Raw genomic sequence first — 16312 nt, forward strand, 5'->3', positions numbered from 1 at the left:
GTCTTGAAGAAAATCTTGTCAGGTCAACAGGACAGCGATTTATGAGGCAACACAATGACACACTGCAAATATTTAAAAATGCAATTGTGTTTTCTCAAACTAACTGTAATGAATAGGGCTTTTCACACTACGCTTAACCCCAGGTTTTTCTGCGGAAAAATAGGAAAAATGTCAAATGGCGATGGAAAAGGCGATAATTGGAGTGAAGAAGAGACCGTCATTCTCGTACCTTTATAGTTCACTTAGAAAAAACTTGAAATTACAGTCAGCAATGTGTAATTTGATGACGTGCAATGATAGAACCTTTACTGGGTTTGTCCAGACAGTAACACTGACACTGCAAATATGCAAATAAGGACTTTAACCCGGGGTTTAGGAATGTGCAGAGTAAAACAGCAGTTTATGAATGATTAACTGTTAACCCTGGGTATAGTATACAATGTGAAACGTGAAGCAAGATAACCCAGGATTCCGTTAATCCGGGGTTTAGAATGACACAGGGTTAACTATTTCAAGTGTGAAAAGCCCTAATATGTGCAGAAGTTGCTCATAGAGAGTTTTATTAGCAGTTTTACAGATAAAATGTTCTGTTTGCACCTCCACTTGAACTATAGTGTACCAATTACTCAATAAAACAAAAAACATTTAGATAGAGATATTTTATCTCACGCGCAGTGATTTTAAGTGACAGCCTTGGTTAGCTACTGCATGCCATAGCCTATGTAGAATACGCATTTTCACACTAGCCTCTGTCAGAAAGACATTCACTGGTTTTCCTCTCTTGCCTCTGATTGATCTCAGCTGTACAAACAGTAAGGGTCTTTAAAGAAGTCATGAGGTCATATGTATGACATGAGTTAAACACACTCTGATCCAAAAGCAGTGGGTCAAACTATAAATTGTCATACCCCATGCAAAACATGTTAGGAAAACAGGATAAACTAACAATAATTTAAGAATTATTTAAGAAACGGATCATTACTTGTTAGCCTAGCTTTCCTTTTCATTTATTGCAAGCAAAATTGCTATTGAGCGCTTATAGCTAGTAATAAAAATGCACTTTTGCTGAATGGCCAAAAAGCAGGACATTTCGTGATATATCTCCTTTTGTGTTCCAGGAAAAGGAAAGTGGGAAAAATGATCTGTGGGGGGTGCAACTCATTTGAACAACAAAGGCAGTACAGCAAATTACTGAATAAAGGGACTGAAGACATCCACATCCACAGATTTGAGAGATCCAAATTTTTTATTTTACAGTGGATTTGCAAAAATCCTTTACATTTTTGGCAACAAGAAAGTGAAGGAGACATTAGCACATGTTAGGTCACATGCTGTCAAAGCTCCATAGTGAGTTCATTTTAGACTAGAAAATATACAGTAGCCTAGCCTATATCAATTAAATAAAATGAAAAAAAGTTGTACATCCAAACGTTTTTTTCTAAGGTTTTTGGTCATTTAATGCACATTTTGTAAAAACAATAACTCAAAGACCAAAAAATCTGTGCGTCATGCATAAATGGCAAAGTCCTTTAAGGGGATACCTATTTTCTGTGTAGCTGCACTATTGTTCAGAATTGGTAGGCAGTATAGCCTTTTTGCCTATGTTTTAAGTTGATGTTTGTAAGTTTAATACAAGACAGTAAGAAAGTAGGCTATTGATGATAGTGACTGCAGTGCATCAGAAAATGAGGTCGTAGTAAGAAAGGAAAAGTTGAAGATCAAGGAGGATATAGAAGCAGTGAGGGTGATGGCAGAGATGGAGAATATAAGCCAGATTGTTGTGGAAGATTTGGGTACATTATCCTATGCCAGTTTGGAAGATGTGATCCACACTACAACCAGAGGGCAGGAAAGGGTCATTGCCTATTACACTAACAAGACTCTCAAAAAATGATGACAAAACAGGTCAAAATCGAGTTACATGTGAAAAGTGTGGGCTACACTTGTTGTCTTGTTGATTTTCACTTGTGGTAGAATCATCGATTTGGAATTCCGAGAAAGAAAGAATGTTAAAGATTATATGATGTATATTTCTTGAAACATTTTTTTTTGCACAATATTAGCAGTCTGGGACTTTTCACGAATCAGGAACACTGTAGATAAAGTGTGTGCGTGCGTTCTTTATAGCACTGCAGATCAATTAGAAACAACGAGATACACATGGAATCATGAATATTTAACAGAATTCTCAAACTCTCAATTAGCATAAAACCGCATGTTCCTTTTATTGGTCGCATAAAGGTTCAGTAAGTTTTGCTGGCTATAGTGGTAACAAGAAGCTAATCAGTACACTGAAAAGACTGCATGTCTACATCACACAATGTTTTTCAAGAGATTTTAAGTTTTAAAATGGACATTCATAAAGAGGAAAAGCAGGTAGTATAAAGGGCATTTATGCAAATGACAGTGATATGACACATTAACCCTTTGAAAATCTCAGCATCAGAATCCTCACAACCCACTCAGTTGTACCACTTTTCTGGATAAAAGGATTAGCTGTGAAAGAGTACACGTACACAATGAGAGCAATATTTTAACACAATAAATTATACTCAGACAGTTTCCCTTTCACTATTAAGTGCAAAATGAAAAATAAAATTACAAGCTTTAGCTTACAAGCTTTAGCGTTGAGCACACACAGTTTTAACATACAGCTGAGATTTAAGCTGTGAATGCTTCTTTGACCACTTAACTCAAGATATAGAAGATCTCTGCATTCTCACTGCATGATACCACTACCAGCTTTACAAGGAACAGTGCAGAAGCCCTAGTGTTTGTGATGTTTTAGAGGACACCCCACCAGAAGAGAGCTAGTGAGAGCAGTATTCCCACCACAGAGCGGCTGGACACTGACACAGGAGCCGTGTTACACAGGTCAGAGGTACAGCAGGAGTACTTGAAGCTGGAAAGTTTGGGAAATTTCTCACCGATGACGCTGTGTTGACAGTCAGAGTACTTTATACACTGCCGGTATGTGTCGCCACCTAAAAAACAACAACATGAAAAGTCAAAGGGTCATGGGAATGGTTGTGCCATTTTGTTAAGATTACAGAAAGACTTTTTTTTTAAGTATGAGTGAGCTGACACCTCTTTCGTAGACGGACACGCAGGCATCATCATAGTAGCAGTTTCGAATTTTAGAGCATGTGCCCGAGTAGTCCTTACAATGGTAACATTTAATTGCAGAGCCTTAAGAGACACATGGACAGAGAAAACTTTATTTTTTGCAAGAACAAGACTCCAAAATAGGACAAAAACACACTGTGAAAAAAGGATCAATGGCAATACATACCAAACCCCAGCAGAGCCAGAACGAACACCACACACACTCCAACAGAAGCTTTCATAATGCCTTCAGTTTACCAGTCTAATCGTGGCAGAGAGAGAGAGAGAGAGAGAGAGAGAGAGAGAGAGAGAAATTGTCTGAATGTTACTGATGTCATTGAATGCTCATCATAAATTTAAAATTTTGAAAAAAATTTATCCTAAACTGCCAACATGGTCTCAAGCCCTCACATTCAGAATATGATTAGACCTTAAAGGGAATAAAGCTACTCAAATAGTGTTTCGACTTGTAACAGGTTCACCTGCAGTTGCTTCAGTAATAGATGCTTAACGGTATATTTGAACCAAGAATGTCATTTACTCCCCAATTTTGTTCCAAACCTGTATGACACTCTTTCGTGTAACATAAATTAAGATATTTTGAGATATGTTGTTGTTTTTGTCCATACAATGGAAGTCAATTTAGTCTCTAAAACTGTTTTGTTACCAACATTCTTCAAAATAGCACATTTTGTTACACAAAAGAAAGAAAGTTATACAAGTTTGGAACAACATTATGCTGAGTAGATGATGACAGAGTTTTCATTCTTTAGACAACTAACATAATCCTGCTAAGAGAAATAACTGTGGGTTATCTAAGGAATATATGGTTAAGGTAAATCCAGTTTTGGCCAATGATCTGACCTATATTATAACTACTGCAACTACACGTATTATTGTTTTTGATATTTTATATTTTAGCTTTATACATTATTATAATATCCTGGTGTATTATTCGTCCTTTGAAATTCATTCAGCCTTGAATGAACATCCTAATATAATAATTAACAATACATATAACAATTAATTTTTTAAACATATTTATGGCATTATACACTATGACGTAACATCAACACATTTCAAAAAATTTAAAATTGACCTTCACAAATACTTGATCCTGCTCTTAATGTATGCCAATGCTTTATTTTTCAATAGTTTAAGTAACAATTTCATTTCAATTTGAATTTGAATAGGATTCACACCAAAATCCCAATTTAAAAAATGTAAATTTTGTGTTTAGAGTCACTGACCCAATGACAGCTTGTCTCACTTTTATAAAATTTTGAATGAATTGATTTTCTTTCCTGAGTTTAGTAAAAATGTATAGTATTAACATATCTCTTACACATTTAATAGAGTTGTATGAAACATAAACCAATAGGCTATTTTAAATAAATAAAATGTCACACATTTTATCATAACTGTCTACCATAACCTTAAAAAAACATGTCTATGGAAAAACTAAATGCGTTTAATGCACATTGCGATATAAATCAGCCTCTTTAAGCAGTATGCTGTTATCTTGACCAGTTCCTCTTCTGTAGTCTTACCTCAGTGTGAAGAAGGAATCCAACCACAGAGACATCCAAACCAGTCTGAAAACTGGAGAGCTTGAGCCCGATCACTCTTCTTTAGACACGCCCACAATGCTCTTCAACGAGTCTTTTGTGTCCTTTTTATTACATACTGTCCTAAAATATTTCAATTGAATATATTATGTTATGGGGTTAAAAAGAAATAACATCCAATAAGAATTCATAAATAATTGATTAATCACAAAGTAATGTACTATACATTAGCAGTAGGGACAGTCACCCTGAAACAGAGCTATTCAGTAGTATAATATTGATAGTACAGCATTGTGATTTCTTTAACTGTTCAATTCCTGTAGTCAAAAGTTGAATGTTAATCTTTTTCACTCTTGTTTGTACAATGAAATTTTCCATCCCTTAGTTTAATCAGCCATGAGCCAAAATCTGTCCCTTCAACATACTTGCACAATGTTCATATTCTTACTTGCATAAACAAAACACAAAGAATGTCTTTCTCATTGGTTCACTTACTTTATTCTTCTTCTCTCTTAACAATTCTTGTGTTTAACTTTTTCTGATTATCTGTTGACGCTTCCCTGTTGATTCAGCACTGACTTTATTATACTACATACACATAACATCAGTCTCTTATTCTTCCTAAACATTGCTTTCCCTTCTTATAAAATGCTGAATCAGCATAAAATGTTCTTATGTATAAGCAATCTTCTATAATATAATTAATTATGCAATATACAAACAAATTCTTCCACAACCCCTTGTCCACACATCTAGGTCATGCCTCAGAAGACATGGCTTACTGAATTACTGGACATGGGGTCACATAAGGATTCGTTCTGCTGTGGCGCAAGAACAGATGAAGAATGTGAGGCTGTCAAAATAGAAATTTTGCATTTTCTTTCAGTTGTAAGGTCTTAAAGGGATAGTTCACAAATTAAAATTATGTCATCATTTACTCACCCTCATGTCATTACAAACCTGTATGTCTGTCTTACTTCTGTGGAACATAAAATATATTTTGAAGAGCTGTTTTTGTTATACTTTCATTGCATGAACAGACATGATCAAAATTACTCAGCACACAGGCAACACTGGTGTGCAGCCATTTTTTGATTTTTGCCTTTGAACTTCAGTATATTTCTGTTGCATCTCTGTGGAAGAGTATTTAGCTGGTGAAGTGGATTTACTTATTGTAGAGTTAATAAAAGTTGAGGCAGATGTCATAACAAATATCAGTCAACCCGGGAAGATTTTAAAACGAGTGGATCATTCATAAAACTCTAAGTTCTTATCTTCATGCTGTGCAAATTCAAACCGGAAGACAGAACACAACGAATGCGGCGCTGAAAAGGGGCGGGGCTACATAAGCTCTATATGTCTGATGTATTGGTCCTAGTGTGGTCACTTGAGGGAATTAAGCAAAACTATTGTTTGTGAAAGTACTTGAGATAAGTTACAGAAATGTTGCAATTTCTTCCTTTCAGAATAGTTCAGAATGAATGAGTAAAGAGATGGGAGATAAGGACCAAAAAAAAAAAAAAAAAAGGCTTAACAAAGAAACATCAGTATGACTACAATAAGGGCTCTTCAACATGTTGCCATGACAACTGACACTAAGAGGGAGGGTTTGGGTTTGGTTTAGGGTCAGAGTAAGAGAAATGACTCTACGTTTTGTGTTGTGAGAACAATAAGTGTTTTCAAACAGAGGTTTTCCAGAGCATGAGACAATAGTACTGTGGCTGGCTGGAGAAAAATCTTCTGATCAACAGCGTATTTGTATTTAGATATAGAAAGTATCCTGATCACAAGGCGAAAGTTAACAAATAATGTGATGGTGAAACACGGTATTGATACACCATTACTTTTTTTATTTACACCAAATAAAAAAAACCTCATACAAAATAAAAAACAAGAGTTATTTACTAATCTGAGAGGTTCGATAGGGCTAACCAGAGAACATAATAGCAAACTGTTGAAAAATCCCACTGCACAGCATTATTTTACAAAGATGATAACGTAAAATTGCAGTCATAAACATGAAAATCAAAATCATACATATCTTTAGGCAAGATTAACTTACATTGCCATTATCAGGAAGGGAGAAAAAAGCTGAGAAATTCTTTAGTCTGCCAATATTTCAGTCTGAAAAACTGAGCTGTAAATTACAACAAAGACATTTTTCTGATCATTTACAGGATTTTAAGGGAAAAGGTCATAATAATGCCATAAACTTATAAAATTCTTATCTTGCTATTCACAGGAGTCTGTGTAACCTCCAGCCCTTAAGATGATCTAAAACGATTCTCCTTTACACCAATGTGCTCTAACTGACCTTCTGTTTACATGCATCCGTACGTTTCTGAGAACAGGACATCAGCACCTCAGAACAGCTAACCAACACAGCGCACTAGAGAAAGTAATGACTGCGCAGGTTAGCTGATGTTTGCGTGAACTGGCTGGTTTGGGTCTGTGTGCTTTTTACTCATCTTTGAATAAATCAGTTTCACTTTACAACTCAGCCTGACCCCGAAACCCTCTGTACAGACGACACAAGCAGAAACATATATACACAAGCACATACATGCTACACAATACCTGAGGCCTTGTGAAGGAAATGAATGGGATTGATTCCATTTTGCCTTTCTGTGAAGAATGCAATATATATATTTCCAATTCAGTGTGTGTGTACTTTTATGCTAACAGTAGTGTCATACTTTCTTCTCATGCTCTTAATGCAACTGTAAGGTCTTAAAAGGGATAGTTCAAAAAGAATGAAAATTCTGTCATTTACTCAACCTCATGTCGTTCCAAACCTTTTGTGGAAAATGAAAGAAAATATTTTGAAGAACTGTTTTTATCCATACAATAAAAGCCAATGGGGTCCAAAACAACACAGGACCCCATTGACTTTCATTGCATGGACAAAAAATATATATATTCTTTTTGTGTTTGGCAAGAGACAGAAAGACATACAGGTTTGGAACGACATAAGGGTGAGTAAATTCAATTTTTTGGCTTAACTATCCCTTTATGTAAGTGGCAGGTCACTGTGAATCCTAGGCAAGAAGAACCAATCTCACACACATTCAATAAACTCCCTCACTCCCACTCAATCACAAAACACACTTGCAGACTCAAACACGCATACAATGATCTCACACGTCCACAGGCGCGCACAGACACAACCACGCCACAACCAGACACATGCCCTCACAAACTGGAAAAAGAGGTGACAGGCACAAAGGCGATCACAATAAACAATGGATGCCTAAAAGCTCCGTTTGTCCTGCTCTTCTGTTTGTGCGAGAGTGTCTGTGCATCAGTATCTGTGGGCGGGTGTTGGCCGGGGGGCATGAAAAAGTGAATCAGATGTGCCGAGGGCAGCGCCCTCCTGGGTCAGCCATGTTCATGCCACGCATTTCTCCCTCCTCAAAGTCATCTGTGTCTGATGAATTGTCGTCATCATAAGGAGCAGACACCTCACTGACTGAGCTCTAAATGAGAGAGAAAAACACAGAATGAGGGATCTAAAATGGCAAATGTACACACATTAGCACCTTGGATATTCATTTTTCTTGGATAAAACAGAAAGACATAAATAGCGTCTTACCGACCGCACCATTGACTCACGGAATGGTGGGCACACCATGTGGAATCGTGGGATTGATACGTCAAACACTTCCTCTTTGTTCTTGAGCCGGTGGAATGTGTAGTGGCCTTCCATGTACTCGGAAGTGGTGGAAAACGTGGTACAGCTGGCGTACTCGTGAACTTTACCGGGTGTCATCACTGGAAACTCGCCTGCAACGTACATCACACGCAAAAAACAAAGAGATGCAGGACATTCTTTAAAAAGTAGCGCAATTGTCACACTATGAATTATATGGTCAGAAAGATACTGTCAGAATGTCTCATCGTGATAATTCAACATATCTGTTACCAGTGCGAACTGTTCTAGTTTACTAGTTACAGGGATGGGCTCTTACCCACGACGCCAGGGCCTCGGACCTCCTCCACATTTCCGTTTGCATTCGTGATCTTCCAGTACCGACTGTCTAGCTGGCATGCATTCTCTGGCAGGGCCGACTTTGCCATCTCAATCCTGTTGCATGGCACAGCTCAGAGGTCATAGGTTCAGCTCATTGTATCATCCTATGTCAAGTCTTAGTACAGCTGCGTTGCATTACAGCAAGTTACAGCAGAAAGCAGCTTGCTCTTTATTTACAAATTCCACACTAACATCTCTACTTTTTGGTTAGACAGCAGAAGAATTAGATGAGGCGTGGCAGTAGGGGTGTGCAATATGAATCGTCTATTATAATATCATAATTAGCGTTTTAACAAAACGCAAGTTGCCATTATTATGTCACTTGCTTTGCAAAATCCAAACGAAAACATCCCTTGAGACGGATAGTGTTATCATTACGTGATATTTAATGCGAGTAGAATGCTGCCTAAATGCAAGATATACAGGGCCATTTCCCCCCCATGGGTCTTTGTCTTAAAAGACCAACTTAAGTGTATTTTGTAAAAATGTTTTTTTTTTTTTTAATGGCTGCAACACTCCAAAAAATTGGGACAGACATGTTTACCACTGTGTCACATAACCTTTCTTTTTAATTACACTTTTTAAATGTTTGGGAATTGAGAGAAAAAATTGTTGCAGTTTTGGCAAGTGGAATTTTTGCCCAATCTCGCCTGATACAAGACATCTGCTCAACAGTCCATGGTCATTGTTGTCTGATTCTCCTTTTCATGATGGTCCATACATTTTCAGAAGGAGACAGATCTGGACTGCAGACAGGTCAGTCAAGCACATCCACCCTATGGTGTAGACTCAACAAAACCACTCTGTTGCAGCACATGCAGAATGAGGCCTGGTATTGTCTTGCTTCCCAGGAAAGATGTCATCTTGATGCCATTAAATGTCTCTGTACAATCCCAATATACGCCTCCACGTCACTGGACACATAGAACTGATGTATAGCTTTCTCCTTGTGTAACAGAGATTCAAGTGGCATTCCTTGATGCAAGCAGCAGACAACGGTTTTTTAAAGTACTCCTGAGCTCATGTGGCTGTATTTAACACAGTAGCATGACGGTTTCTCATGCAGTGCCATCTGAGGGCTCGAAGGTCACGCACATTCAACAGAGGTTTCCTGCCTTGCCCTACATGTACAAAGATTTCTCTGGATTCCCTGAATCTTTTCACAATATTATGTATGGTAGATGGTAAAAGACTTAAATTGAGAAATCTTGCATTGAGAAATTAGATTTTTGAATTGTCTGACAATTATCTCATGACATTTGGCACAAAGTGGTGACCCATGACCCAAGATCTTTGCTTGGAAATACTGAGATGCTCCTTCAGATGACCAAATCACGATACCCACCCTCACCTATTACCAATTCACCTACTTATTGTGGGCTGTTTCAAAAGAGTTTAACTTCGATATTCTATAATTTTTTCACTTTTATTTTACCTCTGTCACAACTTTTTTGTAGTGTGTTGCAGCCATCAAAATCAAAATGTGTTTTTATTTACAAAAAAATACAATTAAGTTGTTCAGTGAAAACATTGGAAATCTTTTCTTTGTACTTTTTTCAGTTAAATAAAGTTGAAAGAAAATAAACAAAATCACAGATTCTTGATTTTATTGCATTTTACAAAATGTCCCAACTTTTCTTGATCTGGGGTTGTACACCAAATGTACTTATATTTATCTTATATTTATTCCTGAATATCATCATGATTGCAAATGTCATATTGACTAAATAAACCCTAAGTTAACATTGTGAGTTACATTTTAGTCATTTTACTGTCAATGCCATCAATATTGTCCTTTTTTGTTTTATATCATCAACAAAAAATTTCAAATGAATTTTCGCTGCAGAACTGTTTTGCGTCTCAGAGCAAAACATTGAAGGGCTTCACTCCATTTTGAACTAATTAGTTTAATGAGTTTACGCCATTTGAACAAACCTGACACCTGTCTACATACAGTATACAGATGCACTGTTTATTTTCTGGTGCGTTCAAGTCTGCTGACATCAAGAAAAATGAACATTCACTTTGAAGCATCCTGTTTAAATAGCTTGTTTGCGTCTCTGTACAGACTTCAGAAGAACAACCACATTTATTTTTAATGGCGGGCAGGATCACGTCAGAGGATTATATGTTTGTTCAGAGCATTTGACCTCAATTGTTTTGTTTGTTTGATTGTTTTTAACGCCATGCCAGCTTCTGGGGCTATTTTCATGGTGAGATAAATTGATGGTAAAACTCAGGTGTTTACAATTTATTCAAGAGTTAACTGAATAAAAAAATTCTCTCAAAGGGTTAAAACCAGCAAAATCTAATAAAACATGCTTCAATGATAACGAGTTTTGACAGAAAGAACATGTTGGTAGATCTTCTCCTAGTATTAAAAACTCCTTTTAAATCCAGAATTGCCTTTTCTGCCAGGGGTATAAACAATCTGGTCCCATCGGATTGAGATTTGATAGAAACTTCTTCCAACATTGGGGCTGATTTCATGAAGTTTGTTCATAGTATATAAATCACATTCTGTTTACCATTTGTTATTAATATAGAAATTAATTATTGATTTTAGATCCATAGGAGGTACTGTGCAAATTTTGACAGAGTCTGCTTCCTCATTTCCTTTGATTCCACAGTGTCCAGGTACCCAACAAAAACAGATATTAAACTGATGATCCTCTAGTTCAAGCAGTTTATAAAAAATCATTACAACAGCAAGGTGATCATTTTTAAGGGATGACATTGCTTGGGGCCATGACTTCAAATCTGTAATTATGAGAATATTTCTCTGTTTAATAGTTTTTATGTAGTCCAATGCCAAAATGGTAGCATTTGCTGTAAAAAAATTAGCTATATTTAGAGATAGATCAATTGTTTTGTAAAAGAGTCACAATTTATTGGTGAAATTCTGAAAACAATCTGAAAATAATAATTTTTCAGCAAATATATTTGTTTAGTTTTTTTTACGACTTTTTTAATCAACCTAAACACAAATAGCCTGATTTAGATTCCCAACGCCAAATTAACATGTGTGTGCATTTATATAGTACCTGATTCTATAGGTGAAGAAAAAGTGTGGCGGATGGACTGAACTGAGCTCTGGCAGGAAGGAGGTAGAGACTGATACGGTGATGTCACCAGTGGTTGCCACACAGCGTTTGTCATGAACATATCTGAAGAAAAATAAAGGGGGTAAAATGTAAAGAGGCATTATAATAGGCTTTTGTGATTTCTTTACTAAGCGTAAGATAACAAAAGGTGGACCACCTGAAGATCTGGTCTCGAATGATGGGGTATTCTCCTGTTACAACATTGTCAACATAGGAGGTAAACCACTCAGTAAAGTCAGAACCTGATAAAAAGAACGGAGGAGAGAGAAGAGTTCATATAATCCGAATCGGTCCATAAAACGGCAATCCATTAATGCAGCCTTTTGTTCTATGTTACCTGTAATGAACATGTCAATCGCAGAGGGATCTTGTGCCAATTGATCCTGTGAAGAAGAAGCGTAAAACAGAATGAGCAAGAAGGGCTGCATTAGACAAGACGACAAGAGCACCCCTCACTGGTCAAAGTGCAACGATGCAAGAAAAATTCCTCTCTTATCTAGCGGAGACCTCCACATGCACAAGCAGAATCGTATCTGATGTGGTGAACTGCTTCAGCTCCTATCAGTCAGGAGTCACGGAGCAGTTAGGAGGCTCTTAACATTTACCATCTGGTCTTTAGCTACTATATAACCACTGGCTGCCTCCTTAAAAGATGATCTGCATCACAGATGCACTTTCAGAATGGTTCACTAGCCTTGCATGAGTGTGTGTTCATGCATGGTAGTTTGTTGTGGTCTGAGGGTAGTGATCTAACCGGGCACTGATAGAAGATCTCACTACGTGTTCGTCCCTCTGTGCTCTCCAGGGCCATGTACTGGCTAAGGCCGGTATGGAAGCAAAACGTGAGTGGAAGACACTGCCGCATCCCCTTCCTCTGCTGAAATCCCCCTGCCGCTGTCTCAATGTCCAACAGGTCTTCTGAGCGGTAGTGATTGGATAAAGCCATGCTGCCCATCAGCCTGTGAAGAGGAGTAGAAGAGCAAGAGAAGTCTGTCTGCTTGCGTGTATAAATGCTATTCAAATAATTTATGAGCATTTCAATAAATTCTAATAATCTTTTAAGAGTCGAAAAGTAAATTAAAAACTTTTAAATAGTTTTTTGAAATTATCAAGGATATTCTCAGAAGTCTTACCCAGGGACCACCAGTTTTTGTCCATTGTGTATCCTATAGGAGCAACGGTAGTCATTAGGGAGTTTGCAGCCAATCTGGGCCTCAATGGCCTCTAGCTCTTCCTCCTTTACTCCCTCTTCTCAGAGAAAGGAAAACAAAATTAACACCCATAGTTTTTCAAAATATGACTGGATTAGTAACAGACAGACCTTTAAGTGAAGCTATCATTCGAGGACATTTCTGATTCAGGTAGTTTTTCAGGCTATCCCAAGATTTCTTGAGAGTGCTGTAATAGTCAATGTAACGGCCCAGATCGGCATAATACTCCCGAAACAGCTCCTTCCAGGACAGGCCTCTGTGGGTTTTGTCTGCCCTTAAAAAGTCAACACCATATTTTAATTACAAAAAAATGATGATGAAAATGATGAAGATGAAAAATGCATGTGTCATAAATTAGTGAAATTATTCTGAGGGCATTTTGAGTCCGCTTACTCAGTAAGGAGCCAGTGCTTCTGACAAAGTCTCTTCCATAGGGGGTTATGACCTGTCAGCTCACTGAGTCGACGACTTACAAAACTGCAGCTGAGAAAAGAACACACCAGATTCGGTACAACAGGAACTTTCGACTACTTGAGATCTTGAAAAAATTTAAACATATTCAGTTCAGACTATGCTTCATCTACTGACCCTTTTGCTGTGTTTGACCGGGAACACCTTTGATGTTCCCAGTCATAAATGGACGGCCTTTCAAAAATTGCGTGTAAATGGCTCGTATCGAATCTTTTTGCTAACTTCTTTCAATTAGGACAGGTTTTATATTTCCTTTTGGATCTGATTGATCATAGGCCTCATTGATCTGAGCTTATGTACCTCAGTTTTTGAATGAAAAAAAGCAATATTTGTTGATAAATTTGTCAATAGTCAACAAAATATGGAAATAATTTGCACTGTTTATCACACTAGTGTGCTTTAATGTTTAACCAGGAAGTTTGCTTTGAAATGCTTTTATTTTGTACAAAATGGAACAACGCCACACTTGTTCCCCAATCAAAAATGACCGGCATACAAAAAAATAGCTTATAAATTTCTTGTTATGCTATATTATCACCAAATATTGGATTCAATCTTTTTGTCAACTTGTTTTCTTTCAATTAGGGCAGGTTTTGTATTGATTTTTGAAACTCATTGATCGTGGGGAGAAAGTTCATCTCTGTAAATAAGAAAGCCTGAAATACTCAAAAAAGTTTGGTTGTGCACATGTGTGTGTGTGTGTGTGTGTGTGTGCACGCATGTATCCATACATGCAAAGGTCCGAGGCCTTTCTCTCAAGCACACATGTACATATGTGTGAACATAATGAACATGCTCCCGAACACTAAATGTTTCTCTTATTTTCAATCTCGATCAATCAGTTTAAAAAAGAAATACAAAACCTGTCTTACTTTTAAAAGAAAATAAGTTGACGAAAAGATTGAATCCAATATTTGGTGATAATATAGAGTAATAAAATGTGTAGGCCGGTCATTTATGACCGGAAACACAAGTGTAAAAAGGTGCCAGGTGGGGGCAAAAAATTATTGTTAGGAGACCTTGAGTGCAATGAAAGTCACAATTAAAGTATCTACCAAATAAATAAATGTAAATTTTATGATGTATATTTTAAACCTTGATGACAAGTGATGATTGAGTATTTGGATAATTGTATTATTATTATTACACCACCATGAAGCAACAGAAAAATTCCTGAAAAACTGAATAATCATCCCTAAACATTCAGGCTCTTGAGGATGCAAACTTTACATAACATAGGCCTAAAAGCTATAGTGGATTACTCAGTTATGAACAGTGTTAAAAGGCGCACGTAAAGCGTCTGTCTTTACAGTAGCTTCTATAAACAGTGAGGAAAACTTAGTTGCACCGGCGGTGTTACGCAAACTTCCAGCTGACCAGCGTCACGTGATCCTCCCTGCTCATTTCCCAGACCAAAATATTTATCATCAAAGCACAACTCAACTTACGATCCACAAAACACGAACAGCTACCATCACCGTGCGATTGCAGCAGAAATAATGCTTTTGTGTTGACTGTCTCCACTTATTGCACCATACTGTCAACTTACATGAAGTCATGCACTTCTATCTTCAAGCATAAGATGCATGAGATGATCGGGTGTAACAGCTCACACAGATTAGTGTCTTTATATAATGATTGAAAACGGACATTATTGTGGTAAAATCGTGACTGTCTATCAAAAGAACTTGCTTGAGTAATATCATAAGCTATCCTGTTAGCATTGCCAGCTAACTGTGGAGCGGATATTATTTTTCAAGCTCATTCAAGGAACAAACATCCTTAAAACATCTTTGCAATTGCACGGACTAACGGCATGGTTCAGGAAAAATGTCTACCTGGTCAGATCTCGGAAGTCCAGAAATGACAGCACCAGCAATAAGGGATCAGACGGTAAGTTATCCAGGCTGAGCGCTATGGACGTTGCCATCTTGGTAGCGAATGCAGACGCGAAGCCCCGCCCCCTTCACCGCGATGACAAGAAGGCGTGTCCGCACGCTGCTCTGTTATCAAATATTGCGCACATGTCGCCACACTAATCAAGTGAAAATGTATGTTCGAGTAAGGTAGGCTATTTAAAGATTCTGTTTTCGATTTCTCTACGATCCCGGTTCCTTAAGTTTTATTTCCTTTTTATTCTTTTGTGGAAAAAATATTTGAAACAAAAAATCCAAATATTGAGATCAACACAAATAGCCAACAAATAAAAAACAGTAATACATTTAATACAGTGTAAACAATATGTTTACAGACTTGGCTTTTTAATGATAATAATAATACATCAAATAAATAATAATAATAATTATGCAAAATACACTGCATGTAGGCTATATATGACATGTCTAAGTGTCCTAAAATTGAGGCATACACATTTCTTGTATTTTTACACTGCTTAACTGACTCGTCTTCATCCTCTCCTGCAGGGTTTAGCTCCATCCCTAATAAATCATAAAATGTAATTGATGACACAACATGCAATTTTCTAAGTAATCCTGAAGACTTTAGTTAGATTTTTCATGTTTTTCAATTTTTACATAGATTGAGAAGGGGGACTGTGTACAGGGGGCCCAGAGGCCAGGAGGGCCTATAAGGATCTTCCCTAAGGGCCCTGACCCTGGAACGAGATTTCTACTGGCAGTTTACCTTGAGACATCACTCATTGTCAGTACTGTGAATAATCCTTTTTTCTTACCCTAATGTGGCAACATATCTTAGGGGATACAGACTTTTCAAAATGCGGGAAATAACAGCATGATCAAAATATATATTTTTTTTTTGCGTAAGAAAAGTAAGATTAATACATGCCACTACTTTCTACAAAGT

General features: G+C 37.2%; 2 protein-coding genes across 4 annotated transcripts; both read right to left on the bottom strand.

Annotated features, from left to right (window-relative positions):
• Nucleotides 1-1604: 1604 nt before the first annotated feature.
• cd59a (CD59 molecule (CD59 blood group) a) lies at nt 1605-4736 on the bottom strand. The gene is made up of 4 exons (XM_079867351.1): nt 4656-4736; nt 3293-3367; nt 3088-3189; nt 1605-2984 (listed from the first exon to the last, which is right to left on the bottom strand). Exons 2-4 carry the CDS (start codon nt 3345-3347, stop codon nt 2785-2787), a joined length of 357 nt encoding a protein of 118 aa, XP_079723477.1. The 5' UTR covers nt 3348-3367; nt 4656-4736; the 3' UTR covers nt 1605-2784.
• Nucleotides 4737-7752: 3016 nt separating this feature from the next.
• Nucleotides 7753-15457, bottom strand: fbxo3 (F-box protein 3). 3 transcript variants are annotated; one of them, XM_079866291.1, is made up of 11 exons: nt 15328-15457; nt 13412-13501; nt 13129-13292; nt 12941-13055; nt 12562-12766; nt 12145-12190; nt 11965-12049; nt 11748-11870; nt 8642-8757; nt 8266-8456; nt 7753-8149 (listed from the first exon to the last, which is right to left on the bottom strand). In XM_079866291.1, exons 1-11 carry the CDS (start codon nt 15417-15419, stop codon nt 8021-8023), a joined length of 1356 nt encoding a protein of 451 aa, XP_079722417.1. In that variant the 5' UTR covers nt 15420-15457; the 3' UTR covers nt 7753-8020. The 3 variants fall into 3 exon arrangements, with proteins under 3 accessions (XP_079722417.1, XP_079722419.1, XP_079722418.1); XM_079866293.1 differs by having other exon boundaries at nt 8286-8456; nt 15328-15455; XM_079866292.1 differs by having other exon boundaries at nt 8275-8456; nt 15328-15455.
• Between the last annotated feature and the right edge of the window lie 855 nt (nt 15458-16312).

The sequence above is a fragment of the Squalius cephalus genome (genome assembly GCF_949319135.1).
Source record: "Squalius cephalus genome assembly, chromosome: 3".
Lineage (NCBI taxonomy): Eukaryota > Metazoa > Chordata > Actinopteri > Cypriniformes > Leuciscidae > Squalius > Squalius cephalus.

Coding starts and splice junctions, on each gene's coding strand:
- cd59a (XM_079867351.1), bottom strand. CDS start 3,347: ATGAAAGCTTCTGTTGGAGTGTGTGTGGTGTTCGTTCTGGCTCTGCTG. Junction 3,190..3,292: donor TCTGGCTCTGCTGGGGTTTG/GTATGTATTGCC, acceptor GTGTCTCTTAAG/GCTCTGCAATTAAATGTTAC. Junction 2,985..3,087: donor CGTGTCCGTCTACGAAAGAG/GTGTCAGCTCAC, acceptor GTTGTTTTTTAG/GTGGCGACACATACCGGCAG.
- fbxo3 (XM_079866291.1), bottom strand. CDS start 15,419: ATGGCAACGTCCATAGCGCTCAGCCTGGATAACTTACCGTCTGATCCC. Junction 13,056..13,128: donor AATGATAGCTTCACTTAAAG/GTCTGTCTGTTA, acceptor TTCTCTGAGAAG/AGGGAGTAAAGGAGGAAGAG. Junction 8,150..8,265: donor GTGAGTCAATGGTGCGGTCG/GTAAGACGCTAT, acceptor TCTCTCATTTAG/AGCTCAGTCAGTGAGGTGTC.